Source organism: Ciconia boyciana, chromosome 3 (assembly GCF_034638445.1).
Source record: "Ciconia boyciana chromosome 3, ASM3463844v1, whole genome shotgun sequence".
NCBI lineage: Eukaryota > Metazoa > Chordata > Aves > Ciconiiformes > Ciconiidae > Ciconia > Ciconia boyciana.
Genome location: NC_132936.1, coordinates 123,605,063 through 123,631,725, shown reverse-complemented (window position 1 = coordinate 123,631,725; position 26,663 = coordinate 123,605,063). Strand labels below are relative to the sequence as shown.

Below are 26,663 nucleotides of genomic sequence, written 5' to 3'. Positions count from 1 at the left end.
GCCCAAAGCAGGAGAAAACATCAATCTCAAAAGGGTTTTCAAGAGTTGGACACTTGGCTTCATCTTTCACTATGTTCAAACACGATCTGTCAACTCCCATCAAGAAAAACAAGAGGGAGAATAGCCTAGCCTGTAAAAGGCAGTGCTGCCGTGGCTAGAAGGTTCAGGAAGCACACGGGAGAAAAAAGATTAGTCTGAACCCATGACTTGAACACAAATCTACAAATCTATCCTGTAACCGAATATTGTGGGGTTCCTTTCTCTCTCATTGCGCTAAGAAATTCTGGCCAGAATATTAGAAAGTGAAATGCAAAAAAAGCTCTTAGAAGTAACAATAATCCTCCCCCCCAAATTAAAGCTAAATTGTGGAACTTGCATGTTCCTCGGCTGTGTATGTTTTGTGTTGGAGAAAACTCATGGTAGGGTGTAAAGATTTTACCTATCTGAGCTTTGGATAGTTTCATTATTAGCAGGCCACAAATGATTTAGGTGGATGATGCAAAAATGATGGCAAATAAAATATTTACACCGATTCTTCATTCTGTGTGAAACATCTTTTATATATATGTATATACGTATATACTATAAATAATAGAAATGATGCTCATATTTTATACTAGGGATGTAAACACTGGTCCCAACAGCAGTGGCAAATGAACCACTCACATTTTCTGATTGCATAATTTGCCTAGAGGATGGATACATAATTACACTATAATTAAGTATAATAAACAGAGAAAATGATTTGAGAAGGAAAAATTATCACAGCCTCAACCACATCAGCCAGAAGCTCTCTTCTAATTAAGTTATTTTATTAAACAAAATGTTTTTAAGGTGGGTCCCCTTTGAAAATGTACATTATAGCCCATGTAATGCAATTTACTTTATAAGTAAAACATGGCTTGTGTATGGACAGATCATATCTGATAGGACTCATGAAATACACAGCCACTGGGTCCAGTCCAGCCAGGTGCCGAGTCCCTCACACCCCTGGTCCAAGGAGCAGACCCCGAGTGCTGCTCCGGGAAATTGCAGCAGCCTGTAGAGCAGCCTTTTATTTGCGCTCACTGATGAGCTCTTGTTATGTTACTTGGTTTTTTTCTGGTTTAAAGGGAGAAATGCTAGCAGGTAAGCCTGATGTTGTCATCCTGTAATGATACAGTGCGGGCAAAGAACAAGAAAAGAGGTAGCTCAAGCTACCCCAAATAGCTCATGCTATTTGCAGTTGAGGGAGTCTTAAAACACTATTTCCTCCCAAGTGCTTTTACCCTCACCAGTTCTTCTCAGTGTTTGGCAAGACGTGAAGAGGGAGTTGTCTTTTATGTTACTGTGGCCGAAGACATCCAAAACACTGGCTCACAAACTGTAGGACTCAGGAAGACCACATAATCTGGTACCTCATGTGGCAAAGGCCATCAGACACCCTCCAGTTCATTCCTCTTAGACCTACAGCTTATTTTTTTAAACACCTGCCCCCCAGCCGCTCGGGGACTACAGGAGCTATTACAGAAGCCTTGGAGCATTATTCTGAAGTTAGCTACTGCTCCTGTTCCCCCTCCCCACAAAAAGTAAAAAATGTTCAGCTTTAAGTTTCAGCCATAAGATTTCTGTATACATCTGCCTCATTTCCACATTTCTCTTCCTCTTGTACTTAGAGATTGTGATCAAGCCATCCCTTAGCCTCGCTTCTGTAAGCTCATTAGATCACGCTGCCTGATACAAATCTCTGCTGGTTTCCTGGCTCTTCAAGGCTCGTACTGCCTTGCAATGTTCTTTGGGAAGATCTCTGTATATCAGTGACCTGTTTTCTTAACTATTTACTCTCTTCTCCAATTCCCAAGTCACTTGTAAGGTTTATTTGCAATGATTTAGGTTTTCTTGCAGATCACTGTAAAAAAGAGCGTGACCTCAGTAACACACCCCTTTGGTACCTGCTAGGGATGAGATCTCAGAATGGGCTTACATCCAGAGTAGGAGAAAACATCCCTGGCCAAGGAAAATCCAGGGAAAAAAGAAACTGTGTCCTAAAATGTCAGTTGTCCACAGCAGCACACAGCTCCTTGAATTCAAAATGTTGAACATCATGCTGTGAGAACATCTCCGGGTGCCCAATGGAGATGTATTTCTCTAGCTCTGTCTACTGCACGCACAGCTTATTGGGTAATGGAGAGAGCGCTATGGTGGTCAAGAGGAATCTTCTCTTGTTTAGAGTTTTCCACTCTTAAATGTCGTAGGTTATTGACGAGATTATTGATGTGTGTGGTTACTGCTTGCAGGGTGCCCCAGGCAGGACACTTAGGTCATCATGGGTCTGTATACTCCTGATGACTGCTTCAGTTTCTCTCCTAATCCCATGCATTTTCAGTTGTATAGTGACCTGATTTCAACTAGGAGCTGCCATGAGAAACCACGTGGCAATCATAGACATTGTAAACTCAAGCCAAAGAGTCATTTTCAAATGCTTGGCAAACGCTAGACCACAGAAACTCAATGTGTCGTAAGATTCCACTTGGTCCCATCATCATGGGTGGGAAAAAGGAGGAGGATTATCCATAGACCTCAAAGTGTTTTACGAAGGGAGGCAAATGCTGCTATTCCCATTTATTGGATAGGGCAACAGCAAGTTGAGACTTGCACAAAGTCACCCAATTAATCAGCCAGAAAACTGCCACTGAAACCCATATTCTGGTCTAAACAGGTTCTCAGACTGCCCTCATCACTGTAATATCTGAGTACCCTCCAGTAGCACATCAGGAGAATTTGGGCATGTCTACACTGGCCGATGCAAACAGCTGCCTGTCAATCCAGTCCCCTTCTCAGCCAACTGGACAAAAGCCATCTCCAGACGGAAGCTGTGTAGCCACGTTAACGCTGCCCTGAGCCCAGATGTGTGAACCCCACCACAAGCTGGGGTGAAAGCTCAACCCACCACCACTCTAACTCAGCTCTGTAGCTTCCAGGGTGTAGCTTGCTCATGGGGTGTGGGCAAAGCGGATGCGAGACTGTCTCTGAGAGCAGACAGACCTACCTTTATTCTAAATCCAGTTTCATCATCTGTAGTGCCCCTCAGAGTATTTCCTCATGCTTCGGTTCTCACTGAGCCAGGGAGACAGGGCACAAACGCGTCGGTTATCTGGTTACAGCCTTATGGCTCCTTTGAGGAAAGATCCGGGAGATGACAATTTAAACCAGGGATATTTGGATACACTGCCTTAAAGAAAGAAAATCTCCAAATTTATTAAGTCAGGAAAAAGGAAAGAGAAGGAAAGCATCTCTTTAAACTCAAGATCTACTTGTCATGAGCAAGAGTACTAAAAAATTGGTAACTTAATGACCTGAAGGAAGAGTAGCTGTTATTACAGGGCATTGTACTGGCAAAGCTCCTATATATCACAACAATAATTCTTTCTAGGCTTCTCTTCCCTTCCAAGGCACAAGGAAACATCAGTGTATTTAGCCTCAACTCCCTGGCAGGCGGCATCACTTCCTTGTGAGAGGCAGGGAGCTGACACAGCGATGGGAAGGCTGTCCTTTGTAGCAGCTACAAAAGCCCCGTGTGACCCAGTAGGTCTGATGCAGAGCTGAAGAAACGAGTCCTGCTCCAAGGAAGCTAAAAATCCCAAGGTGCCCTGAGAGCTTGTCCTGGACTACTCATGCTCCCAGGTTTAGAAATCCTTTGAGGGTTGCTAAATTCATACGAACCACTCCTAGCTCTGGAAGTCCCCGTGCCTTGAATGGTTAGAGGCTGGGAAAGCACAGCGTGGATGCGTCCAGCTCCGCTCACCCTGATTTTGCTTTCCTCCCCGGGGCCTACTTCCGCCGTCTGCCAGCAATGGGCCATCGGGCAAGGTGGGCTTTGACCCGGAGCAGCACAGCTGCTCTGATGCTCTTGCCTGTTTCTGGATCCAAATCCCTGCTGGCAGGGATCCAGCGGCTTCACTAGATCATCACCCTTCGCCTAGGGAAACCAGGGCAGCGCGTAGGCGGCAGCGTTTCTTTGCAGCTTTGCATTTCTTGGACTTTTGCGCAAAGCCCTGAACAGTGAATGTACGCTTCATGCATATGCAGAAAGGGCACAGACGCCGCTTGAAAAAAACGGACCTGGTTAACTTGGCTACGATCATCCAGGAAGTTTGTGGCAGAGCTGCAAATAAAATCCAGACATTTTGCCTTTTGGGCCTGTGTCTTCACAACAACACTGTTCTTCCTCTGGGCATCTGGGCTTGTTGTCTTATCAGGACGCGCTGCTCAGCATGTCTCCTTAAAGGGAAAGAGTGCTGGGAAAGCCACGCTTTAATTCTTCAGAGAAAATGACACCACCTACATAGGAAAACCCCATCGCTTTTTGCAATTATTGCCATGCATGTATATCTTCCCCTCCCTTTGTGATCTTTACCACTTCCTCACCATATGTAAAAGGCCTGATCCTGATGAAAATAGTCATGGTTCCAGAAGTGCCACTCAGACAATGTTGATTTACCTCCACAAAGGATGTGGCCCGATGCTTTTGGCCAGACTTTTCTGCAAGCAGCCAGACATCTCTCTCTCTCCCCCACCCAGAAAGCTGGGGGAAGTCGTGTGACAATAACCTTGCTCGCCTTCACCTGGCCCACCCAGGGAATAGCTATTTCTGGACGGACACGGAAAACCCAAGCCTTGTCCCTTTAATCTAACATCACATGCATGTTGCTAAGCCTAATGTTTAATTTGAAAAAAAACCAACCTGAAAATAGCATTAAAGGAAGCAGAGGATTTGAACAGCACTATATTCTTAAGAGAGTCTTTCTGGAAAATACTATATTTAAAAACTGACCCTTTTACCATGAGGTTTCTGAAACTATAGAGCCATCCCAAGCTTCCTGTGAGATAAGGCTTGTAATTTGGAACTGAGTAATGGAGTATAAACACAATTGGCTTTGTATTAAGAGGCAATGTGTAATCATCTGGCAGTGTCATATTGCCCCCACTCCACAGTGGTTTGGGGCTATTTGTACTGGAAATTAAAATTAAGAGCAACATGATGATGAAGGTATCTCATCCTCCATGCTTGACAGAAGGATGGTGTCTCAGGGTGCAAATCGCCTCAGGGCTTTGGAGAAAAACCCTACTTTTGGGCATTTATGGTCCCCTGTCTCCCACGCTTGCAGGACTGCTGATTTAAGCTGTGAGGCTGCAATTTGAAGAGTTTGGAAGGGCAGCTGGTGAGCTGTGGTGGGCAGAGGTGGACATTGCCCCCTCCTCTTAACTGAAGCGATACAGACTCAAGACTATTTTAACAAGAAGATCTCATTCCTTCATATTCGCTTGACATATTTCTATTAAAGGGATGGCAAAAGCCGAGAGAGAAACACAGGAGTTTCCATGGTGGTTTTATGCCAAGCATAAATACCTGTGTAGGAGCCTTTCAGACCTCTCTGCAATCCCAGAGCAAGGACCAGATCTGGCCTGGGTTTTTTAATTTTCTTCCAATTTGTTGGCGTGAAATCTGACAGCCAGGCAGATGTGTCTGCCTCGATCTTTGGTGTGGATCTCCTGTTGCACTCTCCTCTGTTTTTCCAAGCCTCAATAGGGGAAAGTGAAATTGCTGTCCAGAAACATTAATCACAGCATCTCAGATCTGTAAATTCTCAAGAGTTTTCCTCCTGGAGCACTGGAAGGCTTTGACCCATTTTCAAAAGTGGGTATAAAGCATATATACATAAGGAAAGCACACATACTTGTAGCATCTGCAAAAACATATGGTAGTTTCACATCCCACTAACCAGTTTCCTGGATTGAATACATATAAGTGCAGGCTTTATGAGAACTAGCAGTTTTTGAATGCTGGGTTTCTGACTCTCATCCCTTAACCACAGTCCTTCCTTGACTTTGTGAGAGATACCATTTCCCTCTTAATTTGGCAAGTTACTGCACAGAGCCTTTCTGGATATTTATTCACGTATTGCCTTTTTTGCAGGTGAAACTACTCTCAGGCTCCCCTGACAATCTCTTTACCCATCTTTCCATTGCATACAGAGGTGCTGTGTTATCTCTCCTTAATCCTGAATGGCGAAAAGTAACCATTTCCAGTATCACTAATTACACTTCAGGTGTCTTGGGATTTTGCTGGGCTGCTAATCTACAGAGCTCATTACAAATTTTTCCATCTAAATCTTTTACTGGATAAAAGGCTCTGTTTTTGCCAAAGGATCCATTTTCCTTAAATACACTTTTTTGAAGCAGAACATCTAAAACTTTTGGCTGCTGTTTCTGACAACAATATCATTTTTCCTGTCTTATCAACATTTTCTGTGCAAACGTACCCACCTATCAGCATGTTTTCCGCTTTAGCAACCAAACTTGCGTCCAACATGCCTTCTGCTACCGCCACCAAAGCAACAAACCCTGAAGAATGGGTTTGAGCAAAGGCATGCAGATATGGAGAGACCCTCCTGCATCTTTCTGTGCCCGTGCCTATGCCAATCCTGTTGTACGTCAGTTTAAACTCTTGGACACTCCCAGGAATGGAGATCCCAAAGCCTGTGATCTGATGAAGCCTCTGATGAAACAGAGGAGATCCCAAAGCCTACTGATGGCGTAGACGCGTAGACGCCATCAGTTCCAGCATCTCCCTCTCTTTACGGATAGAGCTTTTCTAAACTGTCATCTCCTCTGTTTTCCTGCAAATAAAGCCAACTAGATCTTGTCCCTCCCCATGCAAATAGACCCAGTAATCACCGTACCCCTTTCAGCTACTGTCTTCACATGTGAAGTCTCTCATAACTGTCCTCAGTCTTTTCTAGACTAAACAAATTCAATTTAAAAAAAAAAAAAAATCCTTACAGGTCACATTTTTTGAAACCTCTTATCAGTCCTGTGACTCTCCTCCAGACTTCCTCGTGTGTTTACATCTTCATTTGTACTATGGAGCGCCGGTCTGTGGTCTGGGCCTCTCCAGCACCAGAATGACCTCCACACAAAGGGTGCTCTTAATACCTTTTTGAGTAACAAGTATCTTTCTGGCCACAGCATCACACGGTGGACTTATATTTGAGCTTGTCCTCTACCAGCTCCCCTAGCATATTGCCAGTACCATGACTTGGTTCCTTATGTGTATTTAATTATGCGCTTTCTTTTTCATGTAAGACTATCTCTAAAGTTTATTCAGAACATTTAAAATCAATCCCCCTCCCCTCTCAAAGTTAGGATCCCAGTCTATTTTGTTATTTTAACCTACCGTAAGAGCCCTATCTCCTCTGCCATCCAAACTGTTAACAGAGATTTAAATGAACGGTGACCAGCACAGACTTCTGTGGATGGTCCTCTCACTTTGATAGTGGCTCACTCACACCTAATCTTCAAGGATGTAATTCCCATCAATGGTTGAAAAATAGCAATTATTTCTGTCAGATAAATATCATTTCTGATACCAACAGCTTTCCAAAGGAGACCTAAAGCCAAGAGAGATACCAGTGAATAATAGGCAAATACCTACTCATCCCCTGTACCGAGAAACAGGCTTGAGTACCAAGCCCTGAAACTACTCTCTCTCCTTTTTTTTTGTAAGAGGACAGCAGCAAAGCTGGATTATTCATAGCTCTGAAAGCAGGATGGGCACATCAGTATGCCCCTAAAGCCAAGATGATGAGCTAATCAACTTTGTATTGTTAGAAGAGTCCCCACCTACGCTTTCACACAAAGGGCCGATTAGCTCACAGGTATGCAAAACTCTGGGAGGATGCCATCTTTCATCGCTACCAGAAGATGTTTAATATATGTTAAGTTGCCAACAATTAAGTGTTTGCGTGTGTGTGTGTGTACAGACACGCGCAGCCACTTGCTTGGGTCCCAGGAGCTGCACGCTGTGTTGTGCTAACCCGCCGTGCCAGGGCAGAGCCCTGTGCTGGGCATGGCTCCGCTGCTGTGTGCTCAGCTGCGTCGTGGGGTCCTGCACATCGCTGGGTGACAGGAGCACAGCAGCTACTGCCTTTACAGCCCAAAGGAAGCAAATCTTAACACGCTTGTTCTGTCACAGCAGCGGCTGTGACAGAAACAGCGGCTGTCTGCATGGGGAGCAAGGGGGTGAGTCTACAGTGCGTGATGCACTTCCACCACTCTTGCAACGTCCCGGTGCAAGAAAGCACTCCACTGTCCAAGTCACTGATAGAAGTGCTGAGTCTGAGTGCACTAAAACATCCTCTTCCCATATGCCGGTGTGCTCCATATAGGAAGACTGAATAAGGAGCAGGACTGTAAGCGCACATAGCAGCGTATTACCACCGAGGCTGGTCGGTATTATTGCCATTCCAAACCAGGAGTGATGACGTGAAGTATTGGCTCGACGTTTGGAGGTGCTTAGCACCTCCTCCCCATCACCACCCCATGGGATGCACATGGGCGCAGCACTTTTCTCAATAAACACTGGTTTCACGTTGCTTCCAACGTCACCTCTATGAAAAGTGCTGCAGGGCCCAAAAGGGAAACAAGCAGGGTGGGAGGAACTGGGAAGAAAAGTCCTTTGAAGCAACACATTCCTCTCTTCCTCCAGTGGTGAAGTTGTGCTGTTCGGAGGAATATATGTGCCAAGGTGGCACGCAGCCCATTGTGAACCACCGACAATGTATTTGTCCCCTTTCAATGTCCATTAGCAGTTCTCAAAGTGCAACAAGCTAGAATGATTGCCTTATGTCACAGACAAATGTCAGACGCATGCCAGAAGGAAACAAAGGATAATTTGAGGAAGAAACCCTTCCTACTATAAGAAAAAAGAAAGACAATGTCAGTAATACCTTTGCTATCTTCCAATGGCGTACCTTATCTCATGCGCGTAGGAAGTAATGTCTTCTCACTGTCTTTTTCTGCACTCTTCTTCCGTGCTCCTTGCTGAAGATTTGCAGGATGTCAGGAATACCCTGTGCTCCCTGTTAGCTTAAAAGTTATCCGGAAAAGCATGTGACCAAAAAAGTCAGGCATTGAAACATGCTTTTGACAAATATATAACAATATATGTTTCCTAATGTGTTTTCTGACTATAGTGTGTAAGCAGTAGAAGATGCAGGAGTGCATCACAAAAACGTATGCTTGCAAATAGAAGAGCTTTCTTTTATCTTGCTTATACAGGGAGCCGTCAGCCACTGTAGTATAGAGGATTTTTCCATCTGGGCCACCTGTCTTCTAAGGAATGGAGGTGCTGAGGGTGTGCCACCTGCATCTCCTCTTCCCAGGGCTGTGTGTGATGAGGGCTGGTTCATGTTGGGCAGATCAAGCCCCTAAGGAACTAAGTGTAAATTCATGCCCTACAGCTTGTGGGGAGAAATTATCCCAGAATAAATTTGGTCTATTGCTGACAGAGAGTAACTGGCTAAATCCCAAATTCTTACACCCCTGTAGAGCTTTGCTGGCTTCAGAGGAGCAGTCCCGGTTGTATCCCTTGGGCTCCAGCACAGCCCCTTCACCGGGTGGGAGCTCCCAGCCCCAGCCCAACCATGACCGCTCCTTCAGACAGACCATGGCCTCTTCCATCACATGGCTCTTCTATCGCCGTTCGCAGCATGGCACATCAAGCGAGGCAAAGAGGGAGTTTGTGGAGGCAGGCAGCTCCCTTTGTTTCCTCTGGCCAGTGCTTGTACTTAATGCAGAGCGTTTTTGCTTTACAGAAGTCTTTGCACCAAATTACTTTGTCCTAATTACTGCACTACCTCGGTTATCACCGGTACAAACATTCCCTTCAGATCAACATACTGGCTGGGCCAGAAATCACACAATCAATGTTTTGGTTTCCACTGCCTTATCTAAATCCAGTTACTGCTCAAAATGAGACTAAGTCAACAGACTTAATTGAATGAAAAGGCTGTGAGACAACCTAGAGATTTATGGCTGTGTATGTCCATGCATGAGTTAATCGCTAAGCAAACACTTTGCAACAAACAGAGCTGGGCTGAGCAGGATTGGTTTTTCTGCAGCCTGGAAGCTCCCGACACGCTGGGGTTGCATGAGGCATTGTTGGGGCTGGCAGGAGGATTTAAACAGCATCGCAAACAACGTACCGCCACGGAGAAAAGCTGGGGATGGATAATGGAGCAGGCCATGAACAAACACTTCTGCTTGCTGCCTAGATCAGGAGATAGCAGAGACCCTGTAGTAGTGGCCAAAAATAATTGCTCCCCTGTAATAGTTGCTGTCCGGATATGTGCCCTGCTGGCACCCAACAGCTGGGAGCAGGGAGTTGCTTGATGTCCTTAGCTCATTTTTGGGGAGGCAGCTGCCAAACTCCGGATGTCCCCAGCTGCCAGCTCTTGCAGACATCACAGCTTTTCCTGGCTCTACAGCCATAGCATTCCTCCTGGCTCTGCAGTTCAAGAAAGAAAGGTATAAATTAAATACGTAGGAATGGCCACACTGGGTCAGACCACTGCTCCACCTCACCTCTCTTCTTGGCTTCAATGGAGGCCATGAGCAGAGTCTTAGGAAAGACCATTAAAACCTGTGTAGGGTCATAGCCAGGATCTAGTCCCCGCTGTGACAGCAGTGCACAAAGCTTCTCCAGAGCTGCAGGAGTGAAAGGACAAAGCCTTACTCCGCAGTTGCAACTTGCCCTGGCAAAATCTGTGCCTCTCCTTTTCCTACCACCTGCTCAGTTCAGAGGCCCTGTGTTGGTACCTGGTGCAGCTGCTGTTTAGGCTGGAAATGCTCAAGTTCACGCCAGTGGTTCATCTTAGCCATTGCAAGAAGGGAGGTTGAAGCTACAAACCTCCTAAAATAGTCATTAAATATCTTCAAATAGAAGATGACTCACGTACTTTCCTGGCTGGTAGGACTCCATCAGGTGATGGAGAACCTCAATCAGGTTCTTCAGCAGGCAATAACAGCTTTACGGACATGTAAAGGTGGCGTCGTCATGAGCAGTATAAAGACAGAGCCTCGCCATTTTAACTGGGGGTTTGAACACAATTTTGTCTGGAAAAACTCATCCCATGCTACAGAGAGACACCGTGCCTTGCACAGGCCACCCACTTGTCGCCACACTCTAGCTAGGGGCCAGGACATCTGGCTGTAAAAATGCAACTGTGGTGGTGTCCCCTAAACAAAGGAGGATGCTGAACTTGGCCAGATCTTTCCTCCCTAAGGGAGGCCACAGACGCCACTGTTATATTTGCAACCCATTTGACAGTTCTTGCCCTTTGGCGTGCTGTACAAGCAGACAGGACAACTTTTCTAGCAAAGCCAGGAAGGATGGGAAAGATTATTAGCTTTGCGATCAGGTGCTGTTCGGCCAGAGTGCTACGCAACGTCAAAAGAAACTGCTGCTGAATGCCCAGGTTTCAGGATACAACAATAACACGCAGTGCTATATTTCATTCTTTTAACAAGTGCTGAATATGCAAAGGCTCCTTTCCCAGCTTCTGTCTCCATCTTGGAAGCTGGGGAAGAGCTGTGTGTGTAATTATTTTCAGATGCCATCCATTTTATTGATTATCTGAGCGGGATGCGCAAATAATGGCAGCTAATGCCAGGAGCAGAGATCGAATGAAGCTTGCTCCCTTTTGGGAAAAGCTGAAATAAAACCACCATATGAATGGGTCATTGAAAACAGGCTGGAATATATTCCCTATAGTCATTCCAAAAGTTCAAGGGCAGGGGAAAAGAAGAAAAAAAAAAAAAAAAGCTGTCTCTGTGTTCACTAAACTTCTAATATCTGAAAGTGCTTAAAAAAAACACACATGCACTTTTTTTCATACAATCATGGAAAAACACACTAAGCTTTTGACTCAATGGTTTTGTTTTTCCAGTGAGTCCCTTCCAGGTTCCACGCGCCATCTCGTAGTCACGTCTGCTGGGTGAGCTTCGAGCTAACAAACTTTAGAAGAGCTCTCTGTGATTTTGCCACATCGAGTTTCAAGTATCAGCTTGCTGGAAGTGCAGTGGAGAGGGAGGAGGGAGGGAAGCGGTGCAAGCTTTGCCAACACACCTGCACAAGCTTGGGCTCTCCTGGACACTCTGTGCGCTAATGATGTATAACCTGTAGAGCCTGGCAGCACGCTCGCTGAAGACTATAACAGACAGACTGTGCATGCCTCTGATTTCTCATTTCTTAAAACAAGTAATAAACCTCCCCCTTCCCCAACCCTGTGCTGTAGGTAAATGCTTAGGATGGAAACTGAGATGTGTTCAGCTAGGCAGAGCTTCTACCAAGGTAAGGAACAAATGACAATTTAATTATGGTATTTTAGGTCTATGTAATTCCTCTTCTAAAGCGAAAAGGAGGAAAAAAGCTAAAAGAAAGACAGAGTTCATTTCAGCTCCAATGTTCTGCTAATTTTTCTTTTGACTATTAGAGATGCAGCTGGATCCTATTTCTAATCCACTTTCAAATTTGCTTGAATTAAAATCCCAGATCACTGCTGGGTTTTCAAGTTGAAGCGCGCATAGTAGCCAAGGTTTATATTGCAATTTCTGGAGTTATGGAATGATGAGCTCCAATAGAGGAAAGTGTGTTGTATGCCTGAGTCCCGGGGAAAAAAAAGGTTGGCATCAGTATTATTTGGAATTAGAGCTCACTTGTAGAATAAATAGCCTTGAAGTTAATACACTGGGCTACATTTTACATTTGGTTCCACCCGCTGGAACTGGTGGGTACGGAAGAGCAAAGGCTGCCATGGTGGAGAGGTAGGAATGGGAAGTGCTATTTAATTATAAAGCCTGGATATTTTTGAACTTTCATCTGAAATGTAAAAGTTCCCCCATTGGTTTGGGGCTTATTTTAGTAAGAAATTCACTTTCTGACTAAAATAGCACAGAAAGACTGCCCTTGCCTTGAAATACCTGTGCTTTCTCTATTGCTACCTGAATCCCAGTCTAAAAGCTGACATTTCTCCTCCGGTATCCTGTTTATGTCTAAATCCAATAGCATAGTCTTGTTAGACTTTGCCACCTGGAAAACACCATAACTCACATGAAGTTATGAATCCCCATATTCTCTGGGCTTTCATATCTGCCATGACAATTCCCAGCCACTGCCAGGTGAAGCCAGCCAGCCAGTATTTATGGAAAATGAACAGACTAATCATTTCCAATAGCGGGACACGATTATGATATAATTGCGGCAGTTTACGTTGACATCCAAGTGGACGGATACGAGCCAAAAATTGGAATAACGGCTCCACCCATCTACCACCCAAACGTAAACAAGCCAGCATGGTTAAAAAGAGGACTAGAAGACAGGGCTCAGGCGTTCTCCTTCAGCTGTGTTATGGTACGATTGCCAGGTTGCCACACAACCTTCCTGCCAGGCAATTTACCCAGCCATAAACTGTCCCTTACCTCACACAAGAAGTTCAGTGGCTTCTTTCAGTATCAGCTTCTTTTTAAACAGGGCTAGAAGTGCATTATTATCAGTAAGAGTGACAGATTATATTTTAGAGACTGGGTGTCGTAGGGTCACGATTGAAACCTGTTAAGTACCTAGAATCCAGCTCAGCCTGAGCCATGATTGGCACTGTTGTAGTGTGCACACATTGCTGCCAGCGTCGATAAGGGAATACCTGCAAAGAGGAATGAAGTCTGTATGAATACGGCTAGAGGTAAATGAGACTGATAGCTTTTTACAAAAGACTGGGGAGTGGCTCCTTTGCTGATGGATGACTGAAAATCCAGAGCTGGATTGTGAGGAGCTTGATGTGATGTCAAGGGAAACTAGGGTAGGGCCTCAGTTGAAATAAATCTGTATAATGGTCCTGATGCTGAGCAAAATCTGCTGGTTTCCACTAGCTTTGTGAACTATTAGTCCCTTTCAGAGCAGAGTTTCTCGCAGGAGAAAGACAGTTTTTTCTTTCAGCAATACTAGAGTCAATCCCACTCCACTGTGAGGATTTTGCTCATTAACAGAAAAAGGGAGAACAAAGCTGTCCATGTTTGGGTAGGGGTGGTCCTGAGAAGAGCCTTGAAATTACCCCTATAACTTACTTCCTTGCCTCTCTAGAAGTTAGCCTAAATTCAACGAAATTAAACTATTCCCCAAATTGCATTTTCAATAACTTCATGACCCTGAATGAAACAGCATCTGCTGTTTGTTGATGCAACTTTGTGTGCAATGGTCCATCCGTTCCTCCTGATAGCGTTACCAGGAGAAAACGGGTGCTGCTCGCCTTCAAGTTCTCGCTCCTAAACATGAGACCAGCTTGCCCTGAGCGTGGCCTGTAACTGCATCTCTGGATATCACAAACCTCCTCAAACGGGCTGGCTAAAAGGAGGAAGCTCTCGTGGAGGCTGGGGCAGCTTATACCAGTGGTGGATCTGGCCTGCGAACACTGGCACCTGTGGCGCGAGGACAGATGAAGGCCCATGCTCCAAAGCATGGTGAGCTCCCAGTCTCCTAAGCTGTATGAAATCCCATTTCCTTTCTACTCGTGCTAAATATAAAAGCAGAAACAAAGACACACACCTAAATAAACAGAAAAGCACAGGCAGCAGAAGGGGAGGGGGGCCCTAGTACAGGTTGTACGCCAACCGGTACAGAGAGATGTTTTCTATTTGCGGTCCTTCGTGTGAGACCTCGCCATATTGTGTGGACGAGAATGTGAGTGGGAGACTTGTTGGACAACGTTAGTTTTACAAATGTCTCACGATTGCAGAAACACCTGCTTTACATTATTTTTCTTGCTGGTCCACAACAAAATTCCTCCCCGGTCAACAGTTTTCAGCAGGCCTCGTTTCCTCCTTCTCTGTGGATGGCTCAAGTCACTGGTTTCTAAATCACGGGCCACCACGAGATCACGCCCGAACCTCCTTGACTAGAAAGGGGAATACAGGAGGCAGAAGGGCACTTCTGCACAGAATCATGCCAAAATGTTGGCTAGAGGACCAAAACCACATGAGACTGTTTACCATCAGGTAGGGGAAGGGGGGCAGGAGGGTTACCCAGGCCAAACGGACGGATCTGTAAGACCCATCTGTTTTCACCATGAAAACCTCACAGCCCACACCTATGCAACACACACCACTGCCGTTACCACAAGTTATTACTCTTGGTCTCCACCGCTTCCTGTGAAACTGTAATGGGTCTGAGACAGTGTCCAATGAAACCAAAGGGAGCCTTTCCATTAACTCAATGGGCTCTGGATCAGGCCCAACATCTGTTTGGCCCTCTCTGTACACAGTGCAGCCAATTTATTCTTTATCCATTCCTGGGCCTCCCTCTCCAATAGTGTCCATATTTTTCCTACTTATGGTTGTCATTAGCCACACTTAAGCACCACCCCCAGAAAGAGACCATCCCCACCCCTTTGGCAGCCAAGCCCCTGGCGTGGCATGGCTAGGAGTGCTGCCCTAACCTTTTATCATTCCAGCGAGGTAACAGTCTCTCCTTCCTCCTTGTTCACGTTTCCAGGCCATCCCTTCAAGCTGCCAAGCTCTTCCTGCTCTTCTCTTCCCACCAAGGATAAGGCTGGTTGTGCTGTCTGTTGTATTGTAAACCTGATCAAGAATCAATGCAAAATCCAAACAGAAAGGTCCAAGAGCCTGTAAGTCACCTGAAGAGCACTATCAGAGCAGGAACAGACTCTCTGAACAGACGTTTCCTACCTTGGTTGATGAAAACCCAGGCAACAACTTCCCTGGCGATCCACAGTACGAGGGACAATAGCCAACAGGCAGCTCCATAATCTTTTACTGGGGTCCAGAGCTAGAGTAAGAGACCTGGTGATAATTCTCCAAACTACCTCCATAAGACCATCCCCGTATCTCCTCAAATATGAATATATACCTTGTGCCAGTTCACAGCCCTTCAGTTTCTGACCACTCTCGCTAAATTTGTGATTTATGTTGCAGACTATGATAGGACCAGGTCTTTTCTTGGTCCCGTGGTGACAGCAATAGCACCAGCCCATGAGATACCATCCATTCACTGAGCAATACACAATATTAATTTGTGACTTCGCTGAGCCCTCGGATTCCAGGGTCCTTTTTTCACCTGCCACACATGCATACCGATGCCATGAAAGGCATGTCATTGCTAAGCAGAGCAACAGCCTTCGCTGAGAAGCTGAGCAGCTTCTTACAGCAGAAAAACAGTTCTCCAGTGTTAAATCTATAGATTCTTCCAGACGTAGAGCTGCAGAGTCATTTTGGGCATTGCCATTACGTAAGTGAGACTCCCATGCAAAAATAACCCCTCAACATACCCCAAAATCACATAGGTTTGAAAACGCGAGCGTGACGCCTGAGGCCAGATGTGTGGACTGGCAGGCTGTTGGCACTGTGCATAGGCACATCTGCATGTCAGGTAGTTACTCATCCCTGCATACTTCCCTGATAAAATCTGGATTGCCTAAAGCTGGTATTTTCACTCCAGTTTCCTTATCAAGGTATTTACCACCTCCTGTCTGTGCCTTGCAGACTGAGGGTGTTAAATGCTCCCTTACTCTCTCTGCGGTACAGCGAGCTCAAGCATGTAGGAGCTGCTGTACAAGATGGGATTTCTAAACCCACTGGAGCACGCAGTGGGTGGCTGCTGGCCTGGGCTCGATAGGATCTCACCCTGTTTGTACCTGGGACGTCGCTCGTTTGATCCTCACACTGGCTTTCTGCAGCTGGCGGGCTCCTTCCTGTGTTTCGGGGCGTTTGTTGTGGTGTTTTCTGGGAGTCCCTGATTGCATTTTAAAAGTTGTTGTCTCCTGTGGAGGGTTCTGCCCTGGTGTAGCTGTTGTACAGCTCTGTATGAAGAGAAGGATAGTTTGGGATGAAGTTATTTCAGGAACGGCAGAAGCGTATATGGCACCTTAATACATACACATAACTTATTTTTCTCTCTCCAAAACAGAAAGCATCTCTCGGTCTCTTTAAATAACAATGTTGAGATAGGCCTGGGATCACAAATGCAAGCTGCCCTTGGAAACTTTGAGCAGTCCCTTTCCAAGAGCACCCCACACTTCTTTCCCACCCACTGCCGATACCAATCATCTATTCTAGCTAATGGCTCTCACACCCTCCTCTTCCCACGAGAGAACACGTCACTCTGAACCCTGCAGAGAGTGCCCTTGATGGCTGTGCTGTTCCCCTCCAAGCTTGATGAAAGGGGAAAAAGAGGGACAGGTCTGAAATGCAGTATCTTAAAAACTATTAGCTTCCTTCAGGAAAAATATTATTTGATTACCATTGGGGAAACCTAAGCAACGGATCTGTTTCCGTTTGATTTCACAAACATGGTAAATGTTTCATCAGTTTAGGAATACCATTTGTGGAGACTGACCAGCTGGGTCCACATTGCATTGGGGGAGGACATAGTTTATTTTGGGATGCTGATTCTACAAACAACGCTGTCCTGAACAACTCCTGTGAGCATTACGCTGCAAGAATATAGCTTGGTGTCAATCAGACTGAAAAGGAAACCTTTTGGTAAACTCAAACAGAATGAAATGAAATGCAATGCAATTTGATTTCAGAAATGCCACCAAGTTCTTTTAGTTCAAAAAAAATAACAATATAGAATTTTTCAGACTTCATATAAAAAGATTTTCTTCTGATGTTTCTGCTCCATTTTTTTATTGCTGTTTGGGATGTAGAAAAGAAAAGTCAGAACTATTGCATGGGGTAGGTTTCCAAATTACTTGCAATTTCTGTCTTGACACAAGCTGGCTGAAGACAGAGTGATCTCCTCGGCTGCCTTTCCTAGAGCAACTGCCCAGCTGTTACCAGCTTGAGCAAACTTGTTTAAATCCCACCACTACACCCCCCATACACGTAGTGCTCTTGGGACGCTGGACAACACTTAACGGGACCCAGGAGAGAGACCTTTATTTTAGAGTATTTAACTCCTCTGTGGTCTTTCTGCTGAAAGATGTTAGACTTGGATCTAAGGTTGTTGTCATACTTGACAGCGTCCATCCTGGCGAGAGCACTCTGAACCCCACCAAAAGGGCTTGTTGGGCAAAACAAGCCCTGTCCACTGGCAGTGGTGAAGGAGAACCAGGCAGAGTTCATGGGGCTGGTTTTTCCCCTCCCTTTGGTTTTTGGACAAGCCAGTACTGAAATCAGAGAGATACCTGCATACCTGAGGTGGCGTTAATTAGGTGCCAATTGCAATGAAGACATGATGACATGGGCTTTAACGGGAGCTGGCTGCCTGGGATCATATCCTGCATCCAAGCTGTGACCTGCTTTGCATCCTCCCTCCTGTCGGTGCTAAGACTAGCTAGGCTAAAACCAGCTTGAGACATGCCTGCTCCTTCTGTGGTTTCTCCTCAGACTCTCTTAGGAGCTGCAGTTTTTTGGAGGTGGTGTGCACCTGCCACAATCTCTGCCTGGGTGCCCAGAGCACGGGGAGGAGCAGCTCTAAGAGGCCTCGAGCAAGAAGCACAGAAAAGCAGATGCTTTGCAAAATGCTGATCCACAGTTTTGTCCTGTTCTGCAACCTCCAAAGACAGGGCGCGAGAATAAAACGTAGGGAACCATGTAGTGTGAGAGAGCAACTCAAAAATTACTCCTGTAGTGAAGAAACCACATAATATATTCAAGATGTCAGAGGTTAGCTGTGGTGCATGTGAATCATGCTGCAAATACCTCACCTTTAACTTTACCGTCGTAATTAGATTACAAAGTTTTTATTACGGTTTTAAATTCTGCCTTTATAGGTTGCTGCCCAGCTGTGCACTTAAATCTGGTTTTATCACACTTTCTGAGCTCATCACATTTAATTCTGCCCCTACAATGCTGGATTAACTTTAAGGGTCGCTGAAGTCAGAAGTCACTCACCCTTGCCCTACTAATGGCTTCACACCATCCCTGCACGGCCCCGAAGAGCGATGTGTACAGTAAACTATAGGTATTGGCGTGGTGGAGGGGAAGGGGTGGTGGGGTTGGTTGTTTGTTTACTCCACCACTGTGCTTAGCTATCAGGATATTTGCACAGATTACTGCATCCACGAGATGTTGTTTACCTCCGTGTAATGGCCTGTTGCAATGAAATCTTCTCAGCAGCACTGATGTGAGAGCTAAAAAGGAGAACATTTAGGTCCATCTGTGAGAAGCGGATGGCTGATTAATGAGGTGTATAGACCTGTATCATCTGAGGAACTGATCAATTGTCTCCATTCAGAAATCACACCCTGCTGTCACACTCACTCCTGCCAGAGAGCCCAGACCTGGTATTTTATGGATCCTGCCTCTGATATTTGAGGCAGTCCCAGAAGAATGGAAAACCATCATTTTTTCCTAAGGGTGACCTCTTTGTTGTTTCCTATCATCAAGAAAGCAGGGCAAGGCACAAATGAAACTCTTCATCTAAACAACATTCATCCCCAGGTTTTACCTCAATCTGTTTTTCTTCTTTGACCAGCAAAGATTAGATGGGTTGGTGTTAGATACCACCCAAACAAGGTGATCCATTGTCCTGAAAAATTCGTCATGTAAATGAGCAAATAAAGGGGAAATCATACTAGTTCTATTTAAAAAACGGAGAAATGAAGTACTGAACGTCCAAGTGATTTACATGAAGTCACAGGGGGAGTCTGAAAGGGATCTGGGAAATAAAACTAGCTCCAGTTGAAAGGTCATTTCTCTCTTTCTTGCAGGGGAATACTTTGAAGAGAAGTAGAACAGACCTGAGCCAGAGATGGACAGCAGGGACTTCAATGAAAAATGGAGGGCAAAATTCATCACCGAGTAGTGCCGTGACAATTTTTGACCTTTGGCATTCAATGACTAGACACAACATTTTTGGAACCAAGGTTAATAATCTTCGGCAATATACAACCTTCTCCCAAGGAATGTGCGGTGATTAGGGCAAAGAATTTCACATGGTCACAAAATATCTATCTCAGAGTCCTGGGCTTATAAAATACTCTATTTCCTCCATTAATTGTGTCCACGTGGAGCTGTAACTAAGTAGCTGAAACAAATAAAACCAAAGTAATATTGTTTCCTTTTAAAATATTTCACTTAATTTGTGGAAGAGGTTTGGGCTCATTAAAAGTAGACCATCTCCCATGAGGGCTTTTTCCTTTTCTTCTCCAAGTCTCTCAACCAATCCTTAGTAATGTGTATAGCAGCACACTCCTCCTCGGCACAGCCCTAGCTGGAGCCGTTTGACTCAGCAGCTCCTGTCGTGCTCAGCAGCGAGGGCAGGCAGCGCTTGTTTGGCTAAGTAAAGCGAGGCCTCGGAGTCTTCTGACGCATCATTGCTCCGAGATGACCAGTCAGGGTCACTGACTAAAATTTTCTCCTTCCATCTCCAGCTCATTAGGAAACGCCACCTCTTCCTCCCGTGTAAAGATTTGGCTATCATTATCTATGCTTTTTTTTGGAAATGACAATATGCTCACTGCGACTGAAGGTGCAAGCAATGCCTAGACCTCAGCTAGAGCCTACACAGTTGAAGCTATCATGCAGGCACGTGCCGCCTTCTGGTGGATCTTCGTCTGTTCCCTAATCTTCCGAAGTAAGCTATGAATCAGTTACAGGTGACATCAGAAACCTCTGTGTTATCAACAAACCGTGACAATTCCTTTCCCCGAGGTAATGTGAATCACAAAGCAGGGGACAAAGCACACAAGACAGAGGTAAAGAGCAACCTGGAGCAAGGGCATGAGGCTGCAAGAACAACAAGATAAAATGATTCCACAGATTCCTTTCCTGTTTAACATTGTTCTTCCACCTTCATCAGGATATCTTTTCCTCTTAAATCTACTCCTCCAAAAGAAAGGCATCTGCAACCACAACTCTCTCTAAACAAAAACAGGAGAAGATCCAGTGATTCCACATAGTTCCTTGCAAACTGTCCCATTGCTGGTGTGCTCTGACTTGGAAAGTGCTTGCGCTGCAGTGTGACTGGGGCAACGTCGAGAGCCAAGGGTGGATGATGGAAGGATCTGACCAAAGGAGGCCAAATATGCAAGTGTTTGCAGGAGTTACAGGAAGCTTAGGGTAGAAGTTGAGGCCGTGATCTTCTCTGTGCTAGCGTGTTTCACAAGGTAGTAATGCCCTGTTGGCACCCAACATCCTTCCCCTCTCCCCCACTACTGATGTGGCCTCAAATACTCATCAGGTATCTGGGACAGATGTCATGGTCTGTATGCTTCAGTGCTGCTTCATGAAGACATTTCCATAAAATTAGATCCTATGATCCCTCTCCGAGTTTCTCCTCTTGTGGGCTCATGGTCACACTGTAGAAGAATTTATGCCAATGTTACCAGGCAACAACCAAACTATTCGTGAGGGCATCCCAGACAAAAGACGTAGAGGAGTTCAGAGGCTCCCCCAGTGCTGGGTCGCTCCAGTTCTTCTCACTGGTTTTGTTCTCCTTCTAGCGGGGAAGCCACATCTGGAAAATTACTGGTGTCCTGCTGTTCGCTATGGACACCACTGGGAACTGGCATATGGTCTTGTAAACTGTGATTAGATCTACAAAGTAAACTCTCGTTATGACCTCTCTCAAGGTCTTTAAAAACACATTTCCCTAACTGCTATGATTATATTAAAATTCTTTCATTTTGGTAATAACAACAACATCCACATTTTCCTCTCTCCCTCCTTCTTTTTCTGATCATAATCTTGTTAGGGACAATAGAAAAATCATTCCATAATTCTCTTTTGTCCCCAGGCTCTCCAACTCTGGGCATGAACACTCTCCTCCCACCAGAAAAACAATATAAATACAAACAGCTTCTCTGCTCTGGATGAGCTGAACCTGAAGTGTGCGGCTTTTCTGGACCATATTAAAAGGTAACTATCATCAGTCTTTCCTTGGCATCATCATCAGTATCATTAATATTAGTATTGTTATTGCTGATGTTAGAGCCCACCTTAGAGATAATAGCCAAGATTCAAGGCTTGACAACTGTTCAGATGCTGTACAGACATAGTGTGAAGGCAGTCCTTACCCTCAACAGCTTGAAATATATCTGACCAACGCAGACACGAAACAGAGTGCAGAACATTGGGTGAGGCACTCTGTCAGTGTGAGAACCAGAACCCAGCTCAATTAATCCTGTTGTCACTACCATTCCTCTGCTGCCTCTCTGCATAATTTGAATTCTTCCTTCTGCAGCCTCTGCCGATCATCAACATGGCCATACCAAATGTCTCCTCTTAATGTGAGGTGCAAAGCCCAGAAAAGCCGTCGCTCAGCGCCAGGAAACACGCTCACAGCAACTGACTGGGATGGCAGTGAGGTTTTGCCCAAAATCTTGTCCCCACTGTAAGAGCCGTGGGAGAACTTGAGTGGGACGAAGATTTCTGCCCCGAGTATATTTTTTCCAGAGTATAATGTCCTGCTCCCGGCAGACAGGCACTAGTCCTGGGTGACTTCAAAAGAGCTTCAGGATCACCTCTCAGCCCGTAAGAGACAAGAGGGAGAGAGCTGGACCTGCTGACTCTGCAAAGACCAGTTTAGGTACTGCAGCACCTGGGAAAAAGGCATCTGACCACAGCAGGACAACTTGGCACGTCTAAGTCATCCTGGCGTCCTCTGAGGGACAACATGCAAAACCTACATACCTGACAGAGGGCTATGCATTGCTTGTATGAGATCTGTAAAGTATCCTGTGATATTATTAAATATTTAAAAAGTTACGATTTTAACAGAATATCCCACTCAGATGTATCACGGGAACCAAAGCGGTAAAAATATCCATCAGCAGCTCACTCCGCGATAGGGACTATGCATGCAGGTCACATATGCCTATGCAGGCATTCTCTGGATCACGTGTATCTATGCATCATAAACGGAGACACAGACATAAGAACACTTGGTTTTAAGGACTGAATCACTTGGCTTTGATAAGATTTTATCTAGATAAAAACTGAATTGATTGAGATCTCATATTTCTTGGGTTTAATGAGCTCAGAACTGCACTTTAATTGGCTTAATTACCAGAACATAATATTACAGGTATGTAATGTAGACCTGTAATATAGAGTTATACAATATATTATATATGCTATACATAATAAAATGCAACAGGTAATATAACACAGTTTTTCATGAGAATTATTACTAGGATTATCAGTAGTGAATATTCAGCGACATGAATAGAAATTTCCTTTAAGTAATGTCTTCAGGATTCAGCCCTTCTTGTATAAGCTTCTAAGAACAACATACCTACGAGGAAAATGTGAAAGCTGTGAAATATGAAATTATTTGTCGGCTAGGGCGGGATTTGGCTTCAGTAAGCTCAGGGTCTAAGTTCCTCCAAGATGTTTAGGCACCTAACTCCCATTTCAAATTTCCATGTTCACTTCAGAAATACAATTTTTCCTCCAGCTTTTTCCAAGGCTGGCTCAACGCTCACAGCATTTTCTCCATCTATTTATTGTCTGCACTTTGGAAATTACTATTAACAGTCACCCAGTGTTTTCCTAATAGAATTGTTTAGATCTCTCCGGTGACACAATTAGCATCTGGGAGAAACACCGTAGCGTGCAATTGTGTCTTTAATTATCTTTCCATTGTGAATAGAGATGGTATGTGCCAAGGCAGTTATTACACCTGACAAGGACAATGTATTTGCAATGGGTGTTTATACAGGCTAATTCCTTATAAAAATATCTTGACAGAAAGTGCTCCACCTGCCTTCATGTTCCCTATCGCAATTGCTAATTGATATTATTGTGCTGAAAATGATCCTATCAATTAAAGCCTCTTCTGTCAAAACCACTGCTCCCTGCCTAGCTATGCCTAATTAACCTGCCGCTGACTCACATGCCGGGAAGGACGTTCACCAGCCAGACTTCGCGTTGCTGATCTGATTTCCATTGCTCCGCTTGGTTTTACACAGAGCCCTCCATTCAGCTAAGCATGTGCCTCCCCTGAAGCACACTACCCAGTCGGTTTGCCTCTCCACTCGGCAATTCTTACGCTCAACTGCTACTGCCGATTCAGGGTTTAAAGCTGTATTCAGGTTCGTGGTAAAGTTCTCATTGATTTAACTGGTTAATAGGGCTGACCATAAGCATATATTTGAAGCCAAGTGCCATCCAATTCACTTTGTCACTCACGCTGCTTAAAATACAGTTGTGAGCACGCTCCGTGCTTTTGGACAAAATTATGCTGCAGGACACTGCACGCAATGGTTGCAGCTGTTCTCAATTTTCTGTATACTTGTCAAGTTAAAATGATGTTTATATTGCTTGCATAAATAAGACTTGATCCTTCAAACTGAAACAGAGTGGAACTGCTTTGCAGATCTGGTCTCTGGGAATTGTGATGGGGACTGGGAAGGACTGTGGCGAAAGCCTGCCATCGGTCCCAGAAGAGTCAGGTTCAAAGAGTGACTTTGCTCTGTGCAAGATGCTTTGGGCTTGATTTTGGGCTTGTATGCAGGTACGTAAGGATACAAACAGCAGTCTAATGGGATTGTCAAAAAAACATTACTCACCCCTCGGGAGCCCGCCTGCTTCTGCCAAAGAGCTCCTGCACGGCTCAGCTCAAATTGCAAAACCTCCATATTCTTCTGTTTCTCATCTGTTACAAGAGAGATAATTACAGAGGTGCTAAGAGGATAAACATAGTAAAGTCTGGGAGGTACTCAAAAAAAGAGCATGTAAGATAGACGGGGCATGACTAGTTACTCTTGTCTCAAGGCATGCCTGGGCTCTGTAGCGAGACAGAGAGGGCTTCTGCCGACTGAAAAAGAGCCATGATGTCTCAGTGACCAAGGGGGCTGGGTGAGGGCTCTGAGGATATGGGGTTGTCCTCTCCAGGTTTGCTTCAGATCAGCTGCTGAGAGATGTTGGAGACTGAAACTTTCTTGAGCCTTTTCAGTGATCAAGCAATCATCAGGATAACCCTGGAGGACCACTTTTTAAATCAGATTCCTGGTGTCCCTCTGTGCAACTACGAACATCAGCAAATTACATGGAAGGAAAAAAACCACCCCAATCTCCTCTTTTCCAACCCTCCAAGAAAGACTAGCTTAAAATATGGAGGAGCATTCCTCCTGGAAGCTGCTGTTCACTCATCACAGCTTGCTGGGCTATCCTCGGCAATAAAGCCATTTGCCGGGGCTACGCAGAAGGAAGCGGGATCTTAAGAGAAAGGATGTCAAGTGATGAGCCACTGCCTTGGGACCAGCTCTACAGTGCATGTTACAGATTAAATTCTAAGCAAATGCAATGAAATCTTGCGGAGGGGTGGCAAAGTAAGAAGCCCACGCGCATGTGCCTTCCGGCAGATACGGCATTCAGACTGCTCTTTCTGGAACTAACCAATAACAACAAAAATAAACAGAAAAAGGGAAACAAATAAAGCTTAAAAATTGACTGCATCTTCCAGTGTACAAAATGAATCAGTGAACCAAGTGGGCTAAAGGAAGAAGAGATGTGGAAAAATCAAGACTTTTTTACCTACGTGAAATCATGGGATTCTTGTAAAGAGCGGAAGAGGAAATACTTATTCTCAAAGAAATACAATGGTGCCACAGTGAAACGAAGCAGGTGGTCAGCACATTGTGTCTGTGCATCTTCAGCACTAACGAGGACTAAGGCATTGCAGAAAATGTTGTACTTAAACCCGTTCCCAAAGCACCCCGGGATCCCCTGGCTGTGAGGAGCACCTTTCCCCCCGGAGGTCTCCCTCTGTGGCAATCCTGCTCTTCCTCCTGCGTTTGGAGAAGAGCTGGAAGGTGGCTAGGATTGACCACAGTGCCTGTACATCACAGGCAAATACCCTTTATGGAAATATTTGTTCTTGTCAGGGACTCCCATGGGAGCTGAAGGTATGCAGCACCTCACTGGATCAGCACTTGCTATTGCCACTAGTAATAATAATAATAATAATAATGGGCAGGGAAGGAAATAATACTGCAACTTCCTTTCAACTTTGAGGTCTGTGTGTGTTGGGAGAGGAAGGATTCCAGAGAGCACTCGATTCTGCTTTCTTTGAAGCAGCAGTAAATAGAAACGGTTGGTAAAACTTCAAAGAACCATATATATCTGTGATTATATAGGCTAAATATAAGGAATACACATATATTTCTTCGAAATATGCTGTTCTACCAAAAGGGAGTCACTTAACAAAAGCAGATCCCTTTTTGACTGCACTTTGCTTTGAAAGGAAAACATCCAGAGGAAAAACAAAAACGCCAAGAGCACTGCAATTGTGCCATTTCAAAATTTAGAGCGTGAAGCATTTGGCTTTTTCACCTTCAAGTTTTCACGTAGATCGTTATGCAAGACCGTGAAAAGCAGGAATGGAGACAACAGACACAGGCTTACTTTTTGGGAGGTAAGGTGGAAGCAAAATTTTTCTTCTGGGGTGATTCTTAAACTCTTAAGTCAAATTTCAAAATTCCTTCTTGGCAGGGCATTCCATTTGGAGTATTGCTTATATGTCTCTCTATATTACCACTATCACTGTAGAAGCCACAGGTCACATCTCCAATCATCGCAGAGCCCGTGGCCCACAGCTGCGGAAACTGAGGCAAGGAGCAAGAAGGTGATTTTTATAACTTAACGGAGAGCATCACTGACAGCACTAGGTGACGAGCTGCATATGGTGAGTCTGTGATCCACAGCTCTGTCAAAAAAATCCCCTTTCCTACTCTGTTTTGAGTCAGCCTGGGTAATGACAAGGAGTCTTTTGTTGTTGCCATTTGTGGAGTTGGCTGTTGGTTCGAGCTCTTGCACTCTCGTTAAGGAGGCAGCGAGGGGGGAGCAGAGCGCCGATCCCAGTGGGAACACGTGTCCTAGGTTGG

The 26,663-nt window shown here is 45.0% G+C and overlaps 1 protein-coding gene and 1 long non-coding RNA gene across 4 annotated transcripts in view; one reads left to right on the top strand and one right to left on the bottom strand.

Moving 5' to 3' along the window:
• Nucleotides 1–23,996, top strand: part of BMP2 (bone morphogenetic protein 2) — a 103,309-nt gene extending 79,313 nt beyond the window's left edge. Inside the window, exons 5-6 of one of the 3 annotated variants that reach the window (XR_012041749.1) lie at nt 21,572–21,693; nt 22,019–23,996. Coding sequence is in view for 1 of the 3 variants with exons in the window: in XM_072857470.1 (XP_072713571.1) it covers nt 19,545–19,557 (13 nt within the window). In the remaining 2 variants the exon portion in view is untranslated. Of the gene's footprint in view, nt 1–19,544; nt 19,873–21,571; nt 21,694–22,018 lie in introns of those variants that run through there. The other 2 variants (XR_012041750.1, XM_072857470.1) reach the window with 2 other exon arrangements.
• On the bottom strand, nt 15,576–24,429 carry LOC140649782 (uncharacterized). Its single transcript, XR_012041756.1, has 3 exons — nt 24,348–24,429; nt 16,524–16,688; nt 15,576–15,658 (listed from the first exon to the last, which is right to left on the bottom strand). It is a non-coding gene; the product is annotated as an uncharacterized lncRNA (long non-coding RNA).
• Between the last annotated feature and the right edge of the window lie 2,234 nt (nt 24,430–26,663).